Source organism: Centroberyx affinis, unplaced genomic scaffold (assembly GCF_046629955.1).
Source record: "Centroberyx affinis isolate AG114_WGS23_722 - 3 ecotype Tasmania unplaced genomic scaffold, CSIRO-AGI_Caff_v1 ptg000111l_1, whole genome shotgun sequence".
NCBI classification, from domain to species: Eukaryota; Metazoa; Chordata; class Actinopteri; order Beryciformes; family Berycidae; genus Centroberyx; species Centroberyx affinis.
Window position 1 is genome coordinate 611,055 of NW_027278813.1, and position 25,399 is coordinate 636,453.

The window sequence follows — 25,399 nt, forward strand, 5'->3', positions numbered from 1 at the left end:
AATGTCAACACAGTCGTGTCTTGATTGTTCGACTGCACTCAGCGTATGCAGCCCCTGCCAACTGAAAAGAGCCAGTCACGCAAGGGGCTCAGCTGAAAACAGAACCATGTGTTGGGTAGTAGTTAGCTAGCATTATTACCAAAAGACCCTTTCTTCTCTCCCCCCTTTTTCCCCCAAACTACACAACCATTAAATGACTTTTTTTTGCAATAAGGAGTCTGGCAAATATAGGAAATGATATCATTAGAGGGTTCTGTAATTGGTATCTCAGGTTTCTCCACACACTTAGGACTGCATGTGTGTTTGTGTGTATAATGTATGTGTGTATGTGCGTGTGTGTGTGTCTATGTGTGTATTTGTGTGCGTTTGTGTGCGTTTGTGTGTTTCACAGCTGTTTGGCTGAAACCTAGCCTATGCTTGCTCTAGTAACCTGATTCTGATAATGAAAGGTGGGGCGGTTCTTATAAAATGCTCCATATGTCGGTATTGAACAGTTCAGTGGGATTTCAGTTCATATCCATGCAGTGTGCATATATGTGTGTGTGTGTGTGTGTGTGTGTGTGTGTTTCTGTGCGCATGTTTAATTTGTTTTGTCATCTCTGCAGTGCTACACTGAGACCCAGACAGCTTGCCTTTAGCTCAGAAGCACTGTCTCTTCCACTTGGAAAATGAGGATACTCATGCTCACACAGGCAAATCAGTCTGTCATATTTTGGCTTCATCTAGACACTGTAACTGTGGATGGAGACAGAAACACCCTTTTTGTCCTTATTCATATGCCGCAAATGCTGCTGCCAACAAGATTGTAATGTCTGTCAGCCTGCAAATGCCCAAATATTTCACTATGCTAAGGGACACTGTTTCAGTTTAGGGTTTTTGCATGTTTGCTTTCTCTATATATGAGAGCCCTGGGTCTGGGTGAGTAAACTAGACCAGAGAATGGTATTTGCTATGATTCAATCCCAGACATCAGCAGAGTGCTGTCTGCAGACAGGCATTATCAGGTTAACTCAGGATTGCAGGATTTATATGTATTTGAATTCATTGTAGCAGGCTTCATTTAGCTCATCGTAAAGTATATAAATGCGATAAAATGGTTGGGCCCATTGTGTGTGACCTGTTTTTTTTTTTAAGAACATAACTTAATCTACTGTAGTTTATAGTGTAGCCTAGTGCACTGTCACCCATTTTGAAGTCTGTATCCCACAACAGTGTTATCTAATGTAAACTATTATGTAACTAGGTTGCTTGCAATCAATTTGGCAGCAGATTTTCAGGATTCTCAATTTTCTCTAAATATAAACCTCAGAATCACAGAAATCACAGAAACACTCGATTTTAGAATAATTTTTTCAAATCGAAACTACTTCAAACTGAAATATATGAAAAATGTATCGATTATGAGCAAACGATTATATCGTCTTTGTTGTAATGTGCATAAAATGAGACTTTTCTTAAAATTTGCCATATTCAAGCGCTGATATTTATGTCATGCTGATGTCATCGGTCCCATGGCGGTGTGGTTTGGCTAGTTTGACAGGGATATAGAAGGGTAAGTGCTGCAGTAAATGAAACAGACAAATGCAAAACACAAGTCTTGTCCTCTGTGTAATGTATCAAAACCTGACCCAACTTAATTGTATATTGCATCATTTGAAAAATAGCAGGAGGGGCCACTATAAAATCCCCCTACTGCAGCTGCCCTTAAGGGAGGAACTGTAAGCTGAAGTGAAAAAGTAACAAGTAAAACAAAAATGTGCTTCTGAACTGGAGAACAACAGCCTCAAACAAAAAAATAAAGATGTATCTTCTGCCATCTTATTCTGCAAGTGTTGTAACCAAGTCTCTTTAGATACACTGGGCCTTCTGTGTGTGTAGATAGAGATGCACAGCTTATGACCAAAAACATACCAAAGTAGAGCTGTGGTGATCTCATCTGTATTTGGTCTCTTATAAGATTTTACCAACATCCAGCCTAGCTAAATGGGTTAGTCCTATTCCTGTAGTTTTGTCTGTCTTCTGCGCAGTCTCTCTACCTTGTTCCATCTCTTTTTATGCGATTATAGGGATGAAAGAGACCATAGTTTGATTTTATAAAGGAGCATCAAATCAGCAATCAGCAGTCATAATCCCTCTCTTGTCACAATCCTTTTTACATGATTGCTGGCGGTGATCCAAGCCTGAAAATGGATGGAGAAACCGAGACAGGACGAACAAAGCAAGCCACAAGACAGGCGACCCTTTTTGGTGCATCATCTGCTAAAACATGGCCTTGTGGATTCTCACTGAGTCTAATGTTATAGATGGAAATCCACGAACAAGGTTACAGCAGGGACATGCACCACCAGATCAGCTCTTAGAGAACAGGGAGGGTATTAAAAAACACAAACAACCACTTCATGCTCCCAGCCATATCGTTTGACTGATTAATGAGAGGTAATAAGAACATAATATCACTCCCTGTATTTATCCTATGACTACAGACTTGTAGGATTTGTTAACTTCTCAATTTGGCCAAATGCAAATTTAGCTTAGTGCATGTACAAGGCAGATATTCATTAGACCCAGTCTAGGCTAAAAAGACACATCAAGGCCTGATGAGCGGAAATAGAATCTCATTAGGCTGGGATTTTTCATGTAATGAATAAATGAAATTCCCACTGCATTAATTCTTGAATGTTGTCAGACTGTAATGAAACCGTGCCTTATTTTTACAGTCATATATTTCATGGGAGATGGCAGCGGATAATGTAACTTTTTTTTTGTGTGAGGAAACGGGATAATGATTCATACATTCTTTATTTAAGATAATTATTCATCAAGAGTACATGACTATATTTAGGCAAGTCACCCAATCTACTTGCATGTCTCTTATCAGCTGGACACATAGTGTATTCATCTCTTTTAATGACCGCAAATGTCTTAAACATCCAGACCCTGTTTCTGTAATCAGTTTTTATTGGCAATGAGATTAGGCTGTATTATGAGAATGAGTCACCCACTCCAGAAAGAGTGAGGCGAGTGACTGGGAAAGTGAGATTAGGGAGGGAAGACTGTCCTGGAGCACTCTCATTTAGGTGGGCTAAGCACTTGACATTTACGCAGTTGTGACCTGATATTTGAAGGTGCCCCTCCGCGGGGGGTCTCAGTGCTTAGTTACACCGACAGGCCCAACAATGAGTGGCCAGCCGAGTGTGACACACTCGTGTTTCTGGGGACAGGTGGCAGCGCTGCTCAGTCTTCAAGCCCTTTGTCAATTGTTGCCTACTGTAATGTCAGCCCCACGTCATCTCTCTCTCTCTCTCTTTCTCTCTCTCTCTTTCTCTCTCTCTCTCTCTCCCTCTCTCTCTTTCTCCCTGCCCGGCTGCTGTCTGTCACACTGAGCTCTGCTTGTCATTACCTCAGATTAGCCTTGAACTATTAAGACCTCGCCTGCTTAATTATTGAAAATAAGCAGCCAGGTCTTTTCAGAGTCATAATCTGGCCTTAGCCGAGCCCTAATTCTGTTTCATTTGCTGTGTTCTTATTAACGTTGCTTATTTTTGTAAATGTAACCGCAGGGATGATCACGCTATCCATTAAACCTCATGAAGCCGACGTCAAGTCACACAAAGGGTTCAGTGCAATGTGCTTCATGGTGAGGCAGAGAGAGAAGGGTGGGGTCATAGATGAGATGTAATGTGTATGTCTTTCCATTGAAGGCTATTACCAGTGGCTTTAAATACCCTAGAGGGCTTGTCTCTCTCTCCCGTTCTACCAACATCTCCAGTATTGTTTCAGTACCCATTAGCTCTCTGTTTCGCCAACCTTTACTGATTCTACCATGACATCTCTATGTCTGTCTCTCTCGCCTTCTCTCTCTATCTCCTTGTCTCTCTTCTGTTTCTTTTTCCTTGTCCTTTTTGCTTTCCACCTAAGCTAAGGCCAAAGCTTTAGTAATTTAATATTAATTTCTTCCCCTAATCACCACTTCACTATTATTGTTAGCAGCATTATACTCAATCTCATGATCATCATCATTCCAGCAATTGATCTGTGGCTCAATGTGATTTTCACTGTTCAAATCCATGCCCAACCTTAAATTCAAAATAGCATGCTGAGAGAGAAAGGTGCAACACTCTCTTGTAGTAGAAAAATAGAAATCTGTTTATGTACTGTAGCTATAAAAACATGTGTTTTGGTCTCTTCATCAGACAAAAGACCAAGATCACTGTGTTTTTCAAACACCAACCACCTCAAACCACCTGCCAATGATTGTGTTTGTCTCAATTAGCTGGCTGCTTTGTCAACTATCCATGCGTGTTTAATTGCCCTAATTGTGACAGTAAATGAATTAGTTCCTCACCATGGGTCCGTGCTGAGGTGAGGTGACATTTTGGGGTCATGGTACAACAGTATGACCTCAAACAGCAGCATGTTCTTCAGACAAATACAGTCACCTACTAAGCTTTTCGGTTTATTTTTTGGTTGTTTCTGTATTCATTTATTTATCTGTAACCTGTAACCTATGCACCTATGTGTGTACATGTATGGTTGTTTACCGCCAAATGCAAAGTCAAGTGCAGAGTTGATTGATTCCCCACTGAGCATTCATCCCACACTGTTTTGAGATCCGATTGTAAAGCCAGCTGATACAGAATCTACCTCATGATTAACAGTAGAAGACTTAACAGAGCATCAAGCACCAAACACTGTACTATGGGTTGTTCTTCCCATGCGCTCTTCTTGCTGTTCCTTATATCTTCCTCACAGAACGTAGGAATTAGGCCATCAATGCACGGCCTGTATCGCCCTGTCCTGCCCCTTCTTTCAGTTCAGGCAACTAAATGCTGCCAGTCCCTGTATTTAAATTTTCCTCTTATTAATGGGTAAGAGTGTTGGTTGCCCAGCTGCGTGTGTGTGTGTCTTTGTGTGTGTGTGTGTACGTGCTGCCCAGCTGTTCACTGCATCACTGAGGGTTCAGACACTTGGCACAGCACACTAGGAGCTGTGTGGCAGTTTGGCGAGTGTGCAGTGCAGACTAGCCTACAGAGAAGAAACAACTCTTGGCTTTTCCTTTCCAAGTCCTTTCCAAGAGGTTCAGTTGTAATAGCATGTTGACTCAATTAAGGTACCAGTCTAGGTTATAATTAAGTTGGGAGTTTTCTCTTGGGCAAAGCCAAAGGCTGTGTACTTCAGAAACATGAAGTGATGCAGTAAATTGAAGATGACATTCCAGAGGTATATTCTTTTTTGTTGATGCTTTTTATAAGTGATCTGTTCTGTGCTCCCAGTGTTAAAAATAGCCCTCTCCCTCAGCTGATTCTGTGGTTATTTTCAAGTGTGTGTGATCCTACAGAGCTTCTGTACACTACAAAGAGCAGCAACATGGCAGGCGGTTGCTGAGTCACTGTGTAGAGGCTGTTGGTGGCTTGCTTCTGGCAATGCCAAGTACGGCTCCTCCAAGTCCTCTTCTGCTCAAGACCTAGTTTCAAGGACACATTCAAGACGTGGTCTGTGTGGGGCTTTTTCAACCAAATTATTGAATATATTGCTTCTTTGTGTGGCTCTGTTTAGGCCTAAGCTTGTAAACTCACATGTAGGCACTCTTGGTTAAGGCTCATCTTGGTCACCTGTATACTCCAGTTCCACACGATAGCATCTCATTTAGTGTAAGCAGGCACCTTAACGCTTTTCCCTTTATCTGTTCAGTCTATCTGTCATCATCTCTTGTGTCACGGTACTGTGGATGCGGCCTTGTTTCAAGGTTTCCTCCAGCTGAACCGTAAAGCTTCCGTTTGGGCTTTGAATATGATGCTTATGGAAAATTAATGCAACACATTTTAGAATATAAACGAGGCAAACTGATACAGCTTCTTGGAACTGTTCGAAGGTCTACTGCTGTGAATTATTCAAGCATTGTCTCGTGGCAGCCTTTGCAGCATTGTTTCTCTGGCAGCCTTTCCTGTCAGCTCACATAGCCTTGCTCAGACACGTGTGTGAGCTTGTGACCACCTTGTGTAATCAAGGCGCTTCCCCAATTAAATCATGCATGATACGCAAGTTATGCAATATGTAGGAAAAGGCCTTTGGCATTCTTGTCTTAAATTAATTCAGAAATGTACTGCATCAACAAAGCCACGTTGGCCTTCACTGCATTAGCTTGCAAAAACCCTCTACAGACTTTGCCATGTCTAATGTGACCCTTGTGGATTTTAGAGTGTTTTGTGTAAGAGGTAGAGTTGCTTCCTGATGAGGAGAGTGGAAAAATGCACCATCCATCACTCTAAGGTCATGCACCATAACATATAAAAAAGAACAGGACATGGTCTTTCTAGAGTGCATCAGTAAATTGCCCAGGCCATTTAAGCTCTGAGCCAGAATGACCAGTCATGTATTGTGGAACATATGGTCCATGCATATTCTGCAATTCACAAATAAAATGATGGAAAACCATCATCGCCCATTGTGTAGTGGGTATAGTGAATCACAATTTGGATTAGCCTAACCACATAACAGTAAAATAACTTCTCTTATGATATTTCCAAGCCGTAGCCTAGCTTATCGTGGTCTTTTTGTCTTAGTTGTATATTAGACTGTGACTGTTTCCTTTCTCCTTGCTGTATTGGCTTTTTGTTCAGGATTGATTGTCCCATTTTGTAGCCACTTTAGCAAATGGTGCATTAGTTAGACTAGTGATTTGGCCCCAGGCAGTGTAATGATTTCTCTAAGAAGTCAACAAGCACAGAGTGAAGTGGTAAATGTTGGATGCTCTGCACCGTACATGCTGTTGAGCTGGTTGAATAATTGTTCTGTTGTAAACAGCAGTAACTGCTTCACAGCTCTCAAATTCCACTTGGTATGACAGTTATGGTATGACATGGGTGCAGTTTCTGAGTCTGTCAATAGGGTATTGATTTTATCTAAATATAGGCCAAGGTTACATTATAACATCTTAAAGGATAAGGCTGGTGTTTTTTAATGCATTTCTTACCGTCAACAAATCCTATGAAAATAACAAAATCAGCAGTGAATTTGTTAGTAGAACTCCATTGTATTAAAAAAAAACGATTAAAAACACATCAAAGAGCCATGCCGTTGCTCTGGGCAGTATCTTTCATCATTGCGATGCACCGGGCCAGCCGACTTTTTCCTCAAACAACTTAATAAGCCGGCTGTAAACACGTTTTCCATCTCATGTCCCTGTCATAATGAAGAATTTGTTCCCATTTGAATTTGATTTGGTAATAACTACAATAGAAATGACTTTTCATGGTAACTGTGTCTTTGTGAGCTGTATTTAAAGGTTTTTAGCTTACAATTGGAGCCATTGACTTCCGGTTTGAAGCCTAAAAAGGGTACGCGGGAAGTCAGAAAGTAGCCTAATGGGAGTACAGCAAAAGCATTGTTGATTTTGTTATTTTCATAGGATTTGTTGACGATAAGAAATGTATTTAAAAACGCCAGCCGTATCCTTTACACCATAGCCCCTCCACTGCAGCTCTCTCCCACAGACTCACTGCAGTGGCTTGCTGTATTCTTGCTCTATTCATCATTCTGTAACCTTTGCTCCAGAGGTGAGCGCTAAGTGACAATGACTCATTTCATGATGAATGGTAATCCTATATAAAGTCTGTATGGGCAGTTCCGCTCATTAATTTGTTTGTTATTGATTTAAGATGGATCCTTACAGATCAATGTTAATTTGGGGGGAAGGGAGGGCTGGGGGGGAGTAAGGATACCCTAACTAGGGCCACAGTGTTTCACATCAGAGCTATTTGGCTGATGTAATGCCATTGATGTCTATGTCCAGCAGTATGACATGGCTCGCAGTTGGGTAGCCTACCAGGAGCACAGTATTTGAACCAGTGTGTTGGCTTTTCAGTAAATTGTGCAGTGCCCGTTCAAAACATGCCTGTTCGGAACGGGCCGATTGCATGGCCTCCAGTATTGCTGCTTGCAGCTTTCTCGAGAACCACTCATCCAACAACTTGCAGTCACTTGCTTTGAGCCCCGCTGCTGCACAGAGCACTGTTCGCTTGTTTATTTAAAGTTTATTAATATTGAACATGTTGCGTGTCCAATCTGACACTGCACGTCCTTGGGTCCCCAGCAATACACCCGCCAAGTGTGAAGTAGATCGGACAAACAGTTCTCGAGATATGTGAAGGACACACATACAGACAGAGATTCCTTGCTTTATAGTATGATGTTTCGTCTCATCCTGCCATTCTGTTGATCCGTTTGTCTACAGTCTATTTTTGCTGTGAGAAGTGACAGATGGTTCCCTAGTCATTTTCAAAAGATTGATTTTTGCCAGAGCTGAGTACAAAATAAGGTCTATGGATGGTGAAATATAATGGATTATTCAAGCAGATATCAGAGACGAGAGTGGTATGATATTGTGTGAGTGGATTTCAGGTGTGCTAAAACCCATTGCCAGAAACAAAGCAACTTGATTTTTTTTATTTTTTTTTTATACTTTTTGCACCCAGAAGGATGTTACATCTCTCTGAGGGAGAAAAGAGATTATATCTCAGTAATTTTTAATGACACTCAACTAACGGTCCCTATATTTTTAAGTTAAAGTAATGCAGATAGCAGTGTGTGAATGATGTTTCAATCAGTCTAGTCCTTGTCCCTGTACTTGTTTAAAGTTAACCATGAATCTTTTTTTTTGTGTGTGTTCAATACTGAACTTGAGCATTCTCTTTGTTCTTCAGCAGATGAGCCTCGGTTGGATTCCAGAGAGGGATTTCTTCAAGATGGTCCAAGCTGGACAGGATCATCACCATCAGCCTTAGCAGCTTCACACACCATGGCCTTTGGGAACCCAGACTCCTCTGCAGCAGCACAATCTGTCCCTTCACTTGGTGCCCTGCCATCCATTCCTACACTAAACCATGATGCTAGGACTGCTGACAGTGTGCTTTCTCAGTCAGGCCATTTACCTTCTCAAAACTCTAAATCTTTCACCTCGAGTGACCTCCTTGCTGAAGGACCAAAACCTCTTTCCACTCCCCCTTTAAGCCCATCAGAGCCTGTGTGGGGGCCTAGCCCACAATTTGAGGCGCCAGCTAGACTCTCCAGACATGGGAAGCTGGCTAGGACAAATTCTGCCATGCTAACTTCCTCTGAAAACCCTCTCACAATATCAGAGCTGCAGCCTCAGTCAAATATATCCAGAACATCGTTAAACCTCTCTGCTCTTACCAGATCAACAGCATCACAGCCTGTTGTTCATAACTCTGACCACAGAGCTCCAGATGTACCTCCATTGGCTCCCAGCCAGCAGAAGGAAGGCGCATCAGAGCAGACGCTGGCAATCATGACCTCACTTCCCGTTCGACCACTCGAGCCCCCTAAAATGCCAGAGTTTCACGCAGATGCATCTCCCCCCAAGCATGACCCCAAGCTCCCTGTGAAGCCCTCAAGTAGAATCCTGGATGTGAACCAGCTGAGCCCCAGCAGAGCCCCCATGCAGCAGAACGACCCAGCACATGGGCCCCACATGCTCCTCAACCAAGCACCTGAGATTCTGGCCCATAGCAACGTGCCTTTCATCAGCCCGCACCCTACATCAGTTTCATCTGCACCCACTGAGGCCTTTCCAGAGGACTTCTTCCCTACCAACACCATGGACGTGGACTGGGGGTCTGGAGACTACATGGAGACCATGTCATTCTTGGGCTCAGAGGGAGACGACTACTCTCTGGTCACCAACCTGCCCTCTGACATGTACGATCTGGAGGACTCCACAGAAACCTATGACACGTCCTTCCCTTCCAGGGTGGGGGTGTTCCCTTCCTCCTTGCACCCTTATCATATCTCACCTTCACCCAGCCTCATGACAGCCTACAGCTCCGTTGCTCCTCCTACGTCCATCCATCCTTCCTCTTTTTCCTCCTCAATTCACCATACACTTGAGCCTACTCCCACAGCTCACAGTGACATAGCCGAGGTTTCAGATATAGACTGGTCAGATACCTTCACCATTGAACCAACCGATCTCCTCTTACCTGACATGAACAGCTTGGAGTATTACACCACCCAGTTGACCAAGGAGAACGCCAGTTCAGACATTGGAGCTGAACACAGAGGGAACGTTACCACTGCAAGGCATTTCTCTGCAGTATCCTTCAGTTCTACACGCATTATGGCAACCAGCACCTTCACTGTGGACTTGAGTCGCATGCTAACAGCTGTGTTTGGAACAGAGGAACCCAAGCCCACTGATAACACCACATGGACTGAAGAGGAGTCCTCCAGTGATCTGTCAGGCTTTGAGCCTCTCAACGAAACAACCACAGTACACACCACAGAGGAGACTCTTCAGCAGGTCAATGTCTCTGAGCCTTTTGTGGAACCTTCCATAGCACCGACCCACTTCTTGGACCTCTCTTCCTCCATCTCGGGTGGTAAGGTGTCCACCACAGAATGGTCCAGCCCTACACCCACCCCAGCTGTTGGACTGGACAGCATTGCCTTAACAGTGTCTATCCTGCCCAGTGCCACGGCCTTGCAGCAAGATGATGTAATGTCCTCCTCCTCTCTGACAGATGTCCATTGGTTTGTTACAGAGTCTGTCCTCCACAGCACTATTCACATCACTCCTGTCTTAACTGCGACCACAGCCTTCTCTCCTGTTCCCACCGAACCTGCTGCCAATACCACTGCTGTTAGAACAGAAATAACCTCCAATGTCACTACTATTACAACTGAACTAACTCCCAATATCACTTCAGTTTCCACTGAACCTAATGTCACTGTGGTTCCCCCAATCATGGTGGGCGATCAGGGGGTGACTGAAGCAGGAACAGACAGCCCAGCCACAACGACCTTGAGCCCGGCTAGCACTGTAGCTAATACCACCTCTGCTGTACCTACTACTACAACTGCCACCACTACTTCTCATCAAACCACAGCTAGCGCTACTGCTGCCACCGAAGCCTCCACTAGTCTCAGCAACCCCACCAGCAGCAAGAGCCCAACTACAGCACCAACATCAAGACAGTATCTCTGCAACATTGACAAGCCTACTTATTTAGTCAAAATTGGTAAGTTCCTTGCTATAATTAGGTTGTGAGATGTATGAAATGTATAAAAGTGATAACTTAAACTGTACTTTAAATTTCAAACATACAATTATGAGCATTTTATTATTAGACAACATAACCATTATCTTATGCTTTTCTCTGAAGGTTTTCCCTCTGGGGCCACTATTGGATATGCCAAATCCCAAGTCAGAGATATCCTGAAGGGTGAATTCAACAAATCAGTCGAGCTGCAGGTAAATTCATTTTACCCCATCGGCAGAGGAGTTTAGACATTTTATATGCCTCAGCAGAAGATAGTTTGCAAGGCCTCCGGTGAGCTTTTATGGTTTGCTATCCTTACCTGGGCAGATTAAGACTTGCCTAACAAGGAAGAGAGAAGAAATGCAGTTCCAACGTACTGTTACTGTATATGTGCTGGATAGGCACAGTGTGGTAAAAAAGGTCAAACTTAGAGAGAGTAATGAACCCAGAAATTGCAAGATCACAATATGCTCAATGGGCTGTTTGTATTTTATTAGAAAGCGAAACAGATGAGTTGGGCTACATTCTCTGAAGCTTTCTCTCTCAAGCTGGAGCTGAAGTTGCTGCGCTGTGTAATGGCCCTCAGACTTGGCATGTGTGTACATTCATAGAGAGAGTTTGTGTGTCTGTGTGTGTGTGTGTGTGTGACTATGGGTGCAGATGAACCAGGAGGGCCAGGCCACTTCCTGAGTTTCTTTATCTTTGCTTCTGTCATAAACAAACCACAGGAATAGTTACATCAAGACTCCCTGACCCACAAGAAACACAGTGACCTTTCAAACACGCTATCTGCTGTTTATGTAACACAACCCATTTAAATAAGGATGAAGGACTCTTATCTGTTTGTGTTATTATAGCATATGTCTTTGTTGTGTCTGTGAAGGTTGTGGACCCCCCTCCTAAGTTTGTATTTCGGGTGGTATCTGGTCCAGTTGTGTACACGGCCATATCTGTCATCAACGCCCTACGAAGGTCTGGACGCCGCTTTCTGTCTGTGTCTCCCAGCTGGACCATCCCGGACCATAAATACCAAGTCCACTCAGGTAAACGGCCCACAAACAAAGCTGTCTTTCAAACTTGTCTAAATCCAGGGGCCCTGAACCATCAACCTTTAACATTTCATGATAACCCTTTGTTTTTGACATGATAACCCTTTACTTTGGTAAATGTACAGAGCAAAAGAGGATATAATATGCAAAATAATTTGTCCAGTGTCCTTTCATAATTGACATTGTGAATAGTGTGTAATTTGTCACCATACACATGTAACAACATTTGCATGCTGTTGTTTCACCTTGAAGTACTAATGCAGGATAGATGCAATGTGGTGTGACTTCTACAGTGACTACTAATGCAGGATCACAGGTGTGATTACAGTCAGTATGCATAAATGTGTTTTTTAGAACCAGCTCTAAAACTCTCCTTGTCATCCCTCTGTGCAGTGCTACAGTTTGTGCCCAGCCACATAGACATGCGGGTATGCAACTTCAGCGAGCGCATTGAGAAAGGCCTGACCATGGCTTTTGCAGAAGTGCGTCGGCGCTCGCAGCAGTCAACTAACTTCACAGTGCATGTGAGTGGAGCGGGAGGGAGGGAAACATGAGAAGCTCTGGGCTCGAGCAGCCTGCACTGCACACACCACAACTAGCAGACAGTTGTTTCACAAAACGAAAGCTTCAACTGGGATGTTTTCATTAGGTCTTACTTTATTCTTAATCATAGCCTTTTTCTGTCTGAGGTGTTAATCTCAGGTATTTGTTCCTGCTGAAGACCGGCAGCTAGCTGAACCATTAGATTCCCTTAAAAGCAGCATAACATTTTGGAACTAACTCTGGCAATGGGAAGACTAGTTTATTTTTGTGAGAAAGAAATTAGCACAAAACTGGGTCACTATGCTGTTTGTGCAAGCAAGCTTATGACGTCCCTATATGACCGGCTCGTTCGCTGACTAAGATGAACTCAGACTGCCTCCAGTCGTTGCACCAGCGGAGGACTGTGATTGCTGCAGTATAGGCTAGCTTTGATTGGATTGGGGAAAAGCTCAGCAAGCAGGAGCTGTTCTATTTAATTACAATTGTTGAGGCTTTTGGATTTCAGGAAAGGAGTAGTGACAGAAATAAATGACTATGTGAGTGGGGCTGCAGTAATACAAACTCAGTGGTGGCCTGGGGAGTCTGGGGCAAAGCAGTCTATTAAAATCACTGGTCACTTCAAGACCCAAATTACCAGTTTGGTTTTATTGATTCAGATTCATGCTCTAGTTGTTGAGTATTAAAGAAGCTTACTGTTGGTTAAGAAAGAGCTTATTTGGCTATGTGGTTATTGGACTTCACTTTTATAAACCAGACTTTTGTGTTGGCCTAGAGTTTCAGATAATCCTATTACACTGATGCCTGTAGTATACAAGTCTCTTTTAGTTGGAATAAATGAAAGGATTAGATCAAGAATTTATTACTGCATGGAAAATGATGTTTTATGAACAACTAGCAAACTGTTCCCTAGGCCAAACTGTCCATTCTTGTGTCCTTGCCAATTATTGAAGCCAAAGATTTTCAGATTGTAAACTTCACTATAACGTTTTTTAAGACACAACCACACTTTTCAGAAACAATTGTATGGAAAATGTATTTTGCGAATTTATTGTAAATTTGTATGTTGTGAAATTGTCTGTCCACTGAACTGCACTAACTGCACTAACTGTGTTTCAGATTGTAAACATTACCATGGCTGTTCCTAAGCAACGTCTAGCCAGAGAGCCGGTGGACATCACCTTCGCCGTTCGTGGCACCAGGGGTTATCTGATGGGGTCAGAGGTCAGCAACTTTCTGATGAAGCTCACCATGGTGGAGTTCAGCTATTACATGGGCTTCCCTGTGCTGCAGATTGCTGAGCGTGAGTCCCATAGGGTTGTCTCACTATATTTTAGCCATCTACATATATCCACTTCATTATGATGACAGTGATAGCTGTTGTGTCTCCTTTTTTGTCTCCAATAGCTTGTGTTTTCTGATCTTGTCAATAGCCTCCATTCAGGTCCGCACTTATGGGGAATTCGGTTTAACTTTTACTCTAATGATACACCATCCTCTCCTCTTTTCCAATAGCATTCCATTATCCAGAGTTGAACACCACCCAGTTGCTTCGCTCCTCCTGGGTGAGAACAGGTATGATGTTTTCTACTCTTTGAATTGTGAAATGCTGCTAAAACTGCTTTTTACTACTTACTAAAACGACTTATTTCTGCTTCTCTGTGTATGTAGTGGTCCTGGGTGTGCTGGACCAGAGAGTGGGTGAACGGACCTTCCAGGCCAAGATGGAGCGCCGTCTGGCCCTGTTACTGGGGGAAGCAATGGGATCAGTCAGGCGTGTTAAAAGAGCCACCAACGTAGGCAACAACAGTGTCCAGGTACTGTACCTGTAGATTCATTCAGTACTCTGCTCAATATTTGTATTCACTGCTGCGTAGTCTTTGGACAATATGCTATACACTGCAAAACTATGAAGCTTCGAAGTTGTTTAGTCTCAAAATTATCTCACCCCATTGGCAGAATTTTACACTTGTTTTAAAGGAAAACAATTGTTAAGATGGACATGGGAGTGTGGCTGTTTGTTCAAGATATGCTTGCAACAAGGCTCTGTGGAATAGTATAAAATAGAATCCCTTGTAACTGGAATTACTTATCAATCAAGTTCAAGTTTGTTTATTTATATAGCCCTTTATCACAAGTATGTCTCAAGTGACTCTACAGAGAATGAGCCTAGCTAAATCTAACTGATCCACAATCAACCATAGAACAGAATGATATAGGAGCACGAAACACAAAAACAGATTATAGCAGGACATAACACCCTACCTATTCTACATAACCTATCCTACCTGGCACCACCAGCCTCAGATCCCCAATGCATACAAGGAAAAACTCCCATGCAATCCCCAACCAATTGCACAATATAACTTTCACAACTCTTCAATTGGAAGTTTGTTAATGGATTACTCACTAAATCTGGAAAAAGCTGCCTTCCTTGCACCAATTATATCATTATTCCCTGGTGCAAGCTCTCTCTGACTGCCTAGCCCGAGTACTGAAGGCTCATTATGTGAGCCTTGCAGTGTTTGTAGCCGCTGAAAGCCTTACTGCTTTACTAATCAGGCTCTGCCTTTTGTGGGTTCGCTCCGCACCTGCTCAGCGCAGCTCTGAGGGCACAGGATAGGGCTATGTCTCCATGGCAACAGCATCCCATTCAGCCCAGGGCGAGCCACTCAAAGACCACAACCTCATAAGTCCCCTGTTCTTTCTCCTCTTCCTCCTCTCTCTGGTCATGTTACTTGATGGCTCCTGTGAGCTACAGAGCTGCTAAGAGCAGATCAATTATTAATTGTTTCTCTATCTCTGTCTGTACGCTGCAGTTGGGGTGATTATAAACTCAAAGACGTCTGTCTCTGTTGTTGAGAAGGAAGTAGATATTAATGGGGCAGAGTGAGAGAGACAGAGAGAGACAGGGCAGGCGGAAGATTCAGAATTCAGGGAAATAGGGAGAGCAAGAGGCTCAGAAAAAAAGAGAGGAAGAGAGATTTACAAGGAGAGAGGAGAGATGTATATTTTATCTGGCCTCATGAAGTCTGAGTGCATGTGGTGGTCTTTAGACTGGGGGGCTGTCAGAGTGATAAATATCATCCATGGCTGAGTAGCAACCTTACTCAGTCTGACCTTTCTGCCTCCCGCATCGTTGCCTACAGAAAACCCACAGGGCAATTTGGGAAAACGGAGACTATATTAGTGGTGAACCTTTAGTGTCGGTCTCTGTGCTATGATTAGATCTCTAATTTTAGGCCCTGACATCCTTTCTACCTTTCAAAATGCTGTTTTTTTTTCAGATTCATGAATATGAATGCCTATTACCCATAGAAGCTGATTATGTGCTTATGTTCCTTCCAGCCTCGATAGGAAGTGCTGTCGTGGAGGAAGCCTAGTTTGGGCTTTTGTTTTTCTTTTTGCATTTCAAAGGCACTCGTCTTTGAGTGTCTGTCGGATATAATGAGAGTGAGGTGGCTCACACTGACAGTGTCTGAACTAGTGAAGAATCCTCTCTCTCTCTCTCTCTCTCTCTCTCTCTCTCTCTCTCTCTGTCTCTCTCGCACACACAATTCTCACACCAGATGCCTTAGTCTGTCATGACAGAATCAGTGCGGTGTTGTCACCTGTGAGAATACCTTATGAACCAGCCTGGACAGATAAAAGAGGAGGCTGAGGTGGGGTCGTGCAATAACACACACACTGGCATTTTTCCACTCTAATAACCCTGCAGGGACCGGATTAAACCCTGGATGAGGGAGCCTGCCCAGTCGTTTTTCTGTGTCAGTCCAGGCATGACCTGCGCTTTACTCTTTCCAGTAATGCAGACAGCAGACTGTACTGTGCCTCAGGGCACCCAGAGGGGGACTGCACACACAGAGAGACGTATTAGACTACATGGAGCAATATTTAAACACAATGACTGCTCTAATGGGAGTACAGAAAGCAAATAAACATGTGTCACGGGTGTTCAGTTTGTTCTGCGTGTCTGTGTATGGTGTGTGTGTGTGTGTGTGTATTTATGTGTGTGTGTGGACCTTTGCATACATAAAAGGGGTGGACAAAATAATGGAAACATCTCATGAAAGGATTTGAAGTAATTACAAAGGCAGCTGCGCTGGAGAGTCATATTAAGTTAAATGCCAATTGGCAGTATTTGTCAGCTTTAACAAGGTGAGACAATCGCCACTTTTATATGAGTTTTCAAAGCAACATGAGGCACCATGGAACTAACAGTTCCAAAGAGGCCATATAGTTGGTGCCCAAATTTCAGGTGGTCAGTCACAATAAATTATTAATGTTGCAGGGGGAAAAGATTCAAAAACCATGAAAACGTATGCCAAATGGGCACACCACTAAACTGTGAACTCAAAAATGACCACAAAATTGAATCAACATCTCTGTGACAGTCTCAAACTAGAGTATACGTTGTGAGCTTCACAAAGCTGGCAGGACTGGAAAACGCTTGTATCCAAAGCTGCTGCACAAAGACGCTTAACCTGGTGTAAGGAGCCCAAACCTATCTTACACCGTATGCTGTACCTTCCAACTCCCAGGTGGTGAGTACGAGCCGGCTGGTGGGTGCGGACTACCCCCTGGAGACGGTGTATTTTGTGGAGGGTCCCAGTGGCCAGAGGCTGCCTGCGGTCCAAACGGCGAACCTGCTCAACAGCCTGGACGTTCAAAGGGCTGCCATTGTCCTGGGATATCGTGTCCAGGGCGTCCTGGCACAGCGTGAGTAGTACCTCTGACATAGCGGATAACTCATCGTTCATCACCTCGACATTTGGGGCAGCCAAGTGACGTAGTGAGTAGGGAAGCTGTCATTTAAATGGAGGACAAGCATGCACCATGCTGAAGTGTCCTTGAGCAAGACACTGAGTCCCTGCCAGCTCCGGGGCTGCTGCTCTGGATGCAGTGCTCACCATTGACATGCCGTGTGTCCCACTGTTGACAAGCTCCTAATCATAAAAAAAAAGAATGTGTTCAAAAATGGGATGCAAGGTAATTGCTCACTCTGTGTGTGCTTGTATATTTATAGCAGCATTTGAGTTAATTACCTCTCCTTACACGCACTGTACCGAAAGCCTGTGTTCCTCATTAAATATCCAAACAAGGGATGAAGGCCTAATGAGTGGCCCGCGGGGGAGTGCTGTCCCTGCTCTCACTGTGTTCTCTTATGGCACTTTCCCAGGGGATGAAATGAGTGCTAATTAAGATTAACGAAGGTCTGTTTTGAAGATTATAGCAGTAAGACAAGAGCCAGCAGCCAACAGTCCAAAGATATTGCGTGCGTAGCATACCATCCTCAAGGTGTCTGTGAATAGGCTTAAAGAGAATGAAAGGGTATTCTTGACAACTTGAACCACATACACATAATTAGTTAATTAACTCATGCACATACCTAATACCTATATTATTATTTTACATCTGTGCATGTCTCTCTATCTCTCTCTGTCTCTCTCTCTCCCTCTCCCTCTCTAGCTGTGGAGAAGGTGGCTTCCTCACCCTCCGACACCGAGAACAACAATTTGTGGATCATCATCGGGGTGGTGATTCCCCTTCTGGTGGTCGTCGTCATCATCTCCATCCTCTACTGGAAGCTGTGTCGGACAGACAAGCTGGAGTTCCAGCCGGACGCCATGACCTCCATTCAGCAGAGACAGAAGGTAGGGAGGGGACAGAGAGGACAGACAATCAGGGCTGGCCAGTGTCCGACCAAGCCTCCATTGTATCAGTGTTTCAAAGCCATTTCTGCCTCAATCCCCCCTTTTGTTCATTAAGCTGCTCATTGTTCAGCTCTCGTATTTGTACCAAGGCAATTCTTCTTTGTGACAAAACTTATTCACTGACTAGTCTATTTTGGAACAGTTAAAAATCCATGTTATTCCAGTCCAACACGCCTGTATTAGGGAGAGATCAGTCTTGCCAACATCTCACCTGTGTGCTATCAGTCCTCATCACAGTGTACAGAAAATCATTTAAATCATGTTTGATCTTTATTGAGCAATGTCTACTTAATAAAAGTAAAAGTCTATCATTGTTATAATTGGACCTCAATTATGAATATTTCATGACTTGCATATAAGCAGTGCTTATATGTAAGTATGTAATATGTTATAAGCTATCAAGAAAGCCAGAGAGCTGAGATCACATTCAAATAAACTGTTAATTAATTAGGTGTATATGTCATTGCCATGAATGTGTTGTGGGACTCTACAGAATCTATGCTTATTCTTAATCGTCCTTTCTTTTAGATTAGATTGGAGAAACTTTAATGATCGCAATGGAGAATGTTGTTAAAGGACATGAGCTGGATTTGAACCTATGATGTTGCGATGTCTTTTATTTTATTTAGACCCTTTTAACCAGCTGATTTCATGTCTCATGCTTTGATCTTTTTACAACTATTGTCTGTGTTGTCTGTGTACTCATACGCTTTAAACACTAACAACCTTGCGCAACAGCCATCCCTCCGTCTGTCAGGAATACAGTATTGCCTCAACACCCACTATATCACTTACAATCCTTTTCACACTTCTCTCCCTGCCTACCGCATTGTGTTTTCAATTTGTTTTGGCAGCTATTTCTCCTTTCTTTCTACCGCCCCTCGGAGCAGAGATTCATCTGCCGTTTGGCTCTGCTGAGGCTGTTCCCCGTCTTTCTCTGTTATCGCCTCTCACTTTTTAAGCACATATTCCTTTTTCACCCTGGAATGACACTTGGCTAAAGTGTTAATTTTGCTCTGTTTTGTCAATGAGGCACCTCAGAAATCCTGATCAATGTAACATGTTTGATCAACAATGGAAGGACATTCTATACAGTCTTGCTATACAGTGTTGCTGAAAAGATCATCAATGCACTAGAGACACAGCAGCTTGTTTATTAGAGAATTAAAGGTCGAGCACATGTAATCACTTTACAATGACTTATGAGACATTGAGTTATGTTCTGCTGTTTACCAGTGACCCATGCACTTGGCACATACTGCAGCTAGTAGTGCTCATTTATTATCGAAATTAGCAAACAATACTAACAAACAAGCCCAAGATTTTAAGTGTGTTTGTAGGATTCTTTGTCGATATTAGGGGTGGGGACATAATTTTGGTTTGCACCTGGACCCATTCCAGGATCAGTTCCAATATGTGTTGCAGTTTATGAATTGCTCTTATTTGGATATTTACATATGGTGAATGTTCATTGTCTTTTTATGTTTCTAGCTGTGGGGGCAACTATGGTGGGCACCACAGCTAAATGAATGTAAAGGACACACTGGTATCCCGTTAAAGAGAGATGTGCTGAGTCGTGATAGGGTGAATGCAGTGGAGTGGGGCATCTCTACCTTGCTGCACTGACCAGCACTAATACCAGAGAGCTTTGCGCTCTCTGTGGTACAGCAGTAATTGACTCTCTGTCTCACTAACACACACCAGCAGTGTTCTTGTCTCTCGGCTGCTCCCACTGTAGCACTTCACAGCCAGATCACCAGTAACTCTTTCATCGCTAAATCTAGCTAACACAGAAATATCACTTGGATCCACTCAGAACTGTATTGATTGCTTTATAGGCTGAATAACAACTTGGCTATTTGTGGGTGTCGTGTATCATTCCAGCTTTCCATATCTTATCCTGTTTGATCCATATGTTTGTCTGGCTTACATTGCCCTCCACCTTCTTTTTTGGTTGAGCGGAGCTGTGAACTAAACCCCCCACACTGGGCTGATGCAATGAATCTAAGCTCTAATGTGCAGAGGCATCTAGCATTTAGCCTGCCCTCTCTACTTAACACAATCATCTGTCACTTAACACCACTCCTCTCTCCGTCTCAACACAGTCTGCTACCTCATTCAGAGAGTCAAGGACCCCTCTTCCCCAGACACTCCCTCCAACTAAGAAGGTTATAGAGTTTAGTGAGGAGGAAGAGGAGGAGTATGAGGAGGAAGAGGAGGAGTATGAGGAAGAAGAAGAGGAAGAAGAAGAGGTTAAAGGGGGGAAGGTACAGAGCAGTGGCTGGTGGTTTGTAGACTTAGGTTGTGTGTGTGTAGTCTGAAGAGTAGTTGTTCAATAGAAATTATTCAAATATAATCATGTAAAGCACTTTGTTGAGTGGAATTCAAGTTAGTAGTCCAGTTTTTGTGAGTTTTTAGGAGAACTGTAGTATAAAGAGACATTAGCATTGTGCAAATTTAATTCATCAGTTTAAAATGTTCCTCCTATCCACGACTGCTTCCACTCAGAGACCAATAGTTGCCAAGGGCAAACAGAGTATGAGCACTGAGGAGGAAGAAGAGGAGGAGGAGGAGGAGGAAGAAGAAGAAGAAGAAGAAGAAGAAGAAGAAGAAGAAGAAGAGGATGAGGAGGAGGAGGAGGAGGAGGAAGAGGATGAAGAAAAGGAGAAAATGAAAAGGAAAGGAAAGCAAGCAGAGAAGAACACAGGACAGGAGAAGAGGGTAATGCTGAAGAAAAGAGAGGAGGCAAAGAAGGAAGAAGAGAAAAAGAAAGCAATATCAAAAGGGCGGAAAGCCAAGGCGGAGGTATAATGTACAGTAGCCATAGAGACCAGTGTTTGTTAGCATTAGTGGACATTTAGGACACAGATTATGATGACCAGACAGAAAATCCACCACATCGTATTATAATAGACATGGGGTGGATTTACTGTGCACTTAAATGGCCATCATCCTGTGCAGCATTATTTTTGGATGTGATTATAGCCTATAGATCCTCAACTAGATATAACAATCACTGTGATGTAAAGTCATAGATTTACTGACATCAGTTGGCCTGTATCATCTGCTGGTGTGTGAGTGATTCCCCAGTCCACCATTTGACCAGGCTAAAGTAGTAATTAGTGAATAGAACGTGTGCGAGATAGCACTAGATGTGTGTTTGCTGTGTTAATTATAATGAAACCAGCCTTAGCATCCCTGCAGGAGCAATTTGCATTGCTTTCCCTTTCAAAGGCTGGTCCTTGTTTATTGTTTATATGCTGCGGATAGTGAGACCAGAGCAGCACACACACACACACACACACACACACTGGATCAGCAGTTTTATACTGACAAGCCTCACACTGGATTAGCGTTTTATACCGACAAGCCTCTCATAAGCCATGTGTCTTGCACCAGTATCAAAAGTGCAGTATATTCAAAGTGAGTGTACATATAATTCAATTAATTAACAGAAAATGTCATCTTTTTGTTTAGCATCTTCTCTTGATACCACATTTCAGTATCAGAGGACCAGAGTTATGCTAACTGCAGCAAGGACACACACGCTCAGATCTGACATTCTCTGTTTACTCCTGTGCTGTTGGAAAGTCCCTGAGGCTTCGCACTCAAGTGCTCTCACTGCTTCCTCCCCCCAGCCTCCATCCCCCACCTCCTCAAAGGACAGCAGACAGCTCAATGTTTCCCCCCTTCCCTCTCTCTCTCTCTCTTTCTCTGTCTCTCTCTCTCACTCTTTCTCACATTCTCTCTCTTTCTCTCTCTTTATTCATTAATGCTTGTCTGTCTGAGTCTCCCTGCTGACCATCCATCCATCAGTCATTCAGCGTAGCCTAGTTACTTATGCTCTACCCGTCTATCTATCTATCTATCTGTCGCTTCACCCTCTCACCTCTCTTGGTCTTTGGGGAATTGCAGTGCAACTGTCTTGGCTTGTCTCTGTCTGAACTTGTGTTTGCTGCACATTTGACCCCCCGAATCTAGTCCAGACTTTCACCATTAAGTAAATAATATTTCCTGCTGTTCTTCTCGCTCCCTCTCTCACCGCTGTTATTTCTAACTGTGATACATCTATCTACCTTCCTTTTCCATGTCTTACAACTCTTTATTCCTCCTCTCTTCCCCCCCTCCTCCCCTCTCCTTTTTTCCTGTTCTGTTCTACCTCTCCCCTCAGCTGCAGGCTCCCAGTGTGAAGGGCTTTGACTTTGCCAAGCTGCACCTGGGCCAGCACAGTAAGGATGACGTCATGGTGATCCAGGAGTCTGCCCCGCCTGGGCCCGGCCCCGGACCCCTCTCCATCGCCATTAAAGACGGGCTCAGTCCCTCTGAGAATGGGGAGATCCTCACCCCCAAGTCCAAGACCTCCATCTCCTCCACCAAGGTGTCCCGCAGCGGTCGAAGACGAGGAAGGTCAGTGCTGCTGGTAGTGCAGCCCAGGAGGACAAACTTCAGCCTGGGCAACAGTTGATGGAGTATCCAAATAAATACATGAAAAAATGAAAGCATTAAATTCCATTAGGGTGTTCCTAGGTTATGCCAGTAGGTATTGCATAATATAGAAAAGAGAAAACGTACACAGACACTGCAGTAATGCTCCATTTTTATGCGGTGTTTCAACCAATTATGGGCTTCAGGCAACAAAATACAATGTATCATGCCAGTCGAAGACCATGCATGGAATATGAAACATTTACATTCATACATGTGTGATTTTTTTTCTCCTACTTTATATCCAGCACCCGGTCAAGACTTGTAGATGTGCTTAATTCTTTTTAATCCTGTCCTAGATATAGATTTTTACATATTGATTTAAATATTTTATATTTTACTTCATTGCTCTGTTTTTTGAGTTACCTCAGTAGGGACAGTCAGTCAGTCAGACAAAAGCTCTTGACAGAGCCTCAGATCAATTATTGATGCACTAGGCGGTGAGGGCTTTTCCTTCTATCTAGTGCCACATACAGCATGATATCAGGACCACTGCTGCTTTGGTCTTGTATTGTATCACAGAAAGCCGACATCAATGATATGTGGTTATTGTTAATACTCAGTTATTACATGTTTTTTCATCTATTGTTCAAAATCCATGTATGTAAGAGTAGGCTGAACATTAAGTTTACTCAGTTAAGAGTTAAGTTCTATCTCACTTGTGCCCTAAACCTAACTTTAAACATTTCAAATTGGTGTATATGGATAGACAGTGTCACAATGTAATAGAAAAGACAATCACATATTTACTATCTACAGTATAAGAGAATTACTGGCATCACAGCCAGGCTTAAATCATAGAGGCATTTCCAATCTGTAATTTTGACAGAAGTATTTCAGAGAACAATATATGCACCATTACTAACACCTCCCTCTTCACTAATTGCTCTAGCTAATAGAGAATAGATGACACTGAAATGTTAGTACGGCAGTTAGTGCTTAATGCATTGATGAACTGCTGTCACTAATATAGCCCATTACACAAGTCATTATTGGAATGAGGCTTTGATATTGGCTTATTTTTCCTCTCTTGACAGCTGGCCTTGTACAATTTCATTAGGAATTTAATCATTCTATCAATGGAAATATTTTTCGGCATTTGTCACTATTAGCTTCAAATCACAAGTGATCATTTCTAAGGAGAAATCCTTCCAGATGTAACCCTTCTGTAAAGGAGCTCCATTTTGATTATGCATTGCATTTTAGTGTGTTAGTGTGTTCTTGGGTTTCTATTATTCATGTAAGTGTGTGTTTTCTGGGCAGGATCTCCCCGTCAGACGGTGACTCAGTGGTGAGCGACCGTTCCAGCGAGCGGGAATCGACGGAGGACAACCTGAGAGCCCACGCCACGCCCAGCGACAGCAAGCAGGCCCGCAAGATCCCCATCAATGTTTTAAATGGCAAGTGGCCTTGGCAACGCTCACATCACCCCTCCAAACACAGAGAGCGGGTGTGTGTGTGTGTGTGTGTGGGGGGGGGGGGGTAAAGAAAGAAAGAGAGAGCAACTCACGCAGGCATGGAATGACGGACAAGAGAGCCAGACGGAGGGCAGGGGAAGCTGGGAAGTGATGGAAAATGACAGAAAGCGATGACAGCATCGCGGCAGCAAAGGGATGACAGCAGGAGCAGAGAAAGAGCATAGAGAAAGAGTTGACCCAAGCAGTGGCAAAGCAAGACTGCAGAGAGGAACAGAGAAAGGCAGAAGAAACGACTGGCAGAAACGCTGTGCACTGGACAAAGAGAGAGGCCAGAGGGCGGAGAGAGGAAGGAATAAGAGAAAGAATAGCTGTAGTTACTCCATCTGACAGCTTGTTGATAGATTCAAGCCTGCAGTGCCACTCTGAGCCTACGTGCCGTGTGTGTACAGACTGAGACTGAGCCAGAGGCAGCCAGGCACACAGACTACAACCTGACTCACCCACAGAGGAATGGCGTCTGCACTGAACTCTCGTCCCTTCCCTTCTGAATTCTGCGGCTGTAGCTCTGCTGTGGCCTGCTTTCCAAGGAGATAGGCGATACGCACTCTCCATACAAGGCCTATTTTATCTGAGCTCATCTTTATTCTGTCTGTGTTCTTGATAAATCTCTGCTTGTCCGCTGACGACACTGTTTACGCACCACACTCCAACAATGTTTATAAGTACAGTGGATTGTATATGAGACACGCACAGCATTATGCAATGTACCGTCTTTCTCTCTGCTCACAGTATATACTAAAGAGTGTTTTTGCTCATTTCTGTGCTGCTTGACAGCATTTCAAACACAACCAAAGGCAGTTTTTTCCATTTCCTCCTCAGACTAATGAACTTAACAAGACCAGAAGAGAAACTTTTATCAGCCGTGGAATTTTATCCTCCTACATGAGTCACTTGTGTTTTCCGCTCTCTGTTTTCTCTCTCTCTCTCTCTCTCTCTCTCTCTCTCTCTTTCTCTCTCTCTCTCTCTCTCTCTCTCTCTGTCTGTCTCTCTCCCCCTCCATTGTTTTTACTGTTCGTCTCTAGTAATGTACACAGCACTAATAGCGTAGGACAGAACTCAATGTGCTAAACTTTTAT

The 25,399-nt window shown here is 43.4% G+C and overlaps 1 protein-coding gene across 1 annotated transcript in view; it reads left to right on the forward strand.

The window, feature by feature from the left end:
* Positions 1–25,399, forward strand: part of LOC139649874 (UPF0606 protein KIAA1549) — a 40,344-nt gene that overhangs the window by 6,780 nt on the left and 8,165 nt on the right. The window contains exons 2-15 of the mRNA XM_071526388.1: positions 8,706–8,903; positions 9,018–11,036; positions 11,181–11,269; positions 11,941–12,100; positions 12,500–12,630; positions 13,766–13,949; positions 14,162–14,221; positions 14,318–14,463; positions 17,188–17,365; positions 18,116–18,300; positions 20,466–20,627; positions 20,869–21,165; positions 22,532–22,767; positions 24,109–24,245. Coding sequence (XP_071382489.1) covers positions 8,706–8,903; positions 9,018–11,036; positions 11,181–11,269; positions 11,941–12,100; positions 12,500–12,630; positions 13,766–13,949; positions 14,162–14,221; positions 14,318–14,463; positions 17,188–17,365; positions 18,116–18,300; positions 20,466–20,627; positions 20,869–21,165; positions 22,532–22,767; positions 24,109–24,245 — 4,182 coding nt within the window. The remainder of the gene's footprint in view (positions 1–8,705; positions 8,904–9,017; positions 11,037–11,180; positions 11,270–11,940; positions 12,101–12,499; positions 12,631–13,765; positions 13,950–14,161; positions 14,222–14,317; positions 14,464–17,187; positions 17,366–18,115; positions 18,301–20,465; positions 20,628–20,868; positions 21,166–22,531; positions 22,768–24,108; positions 24,246–25,399) is intronic.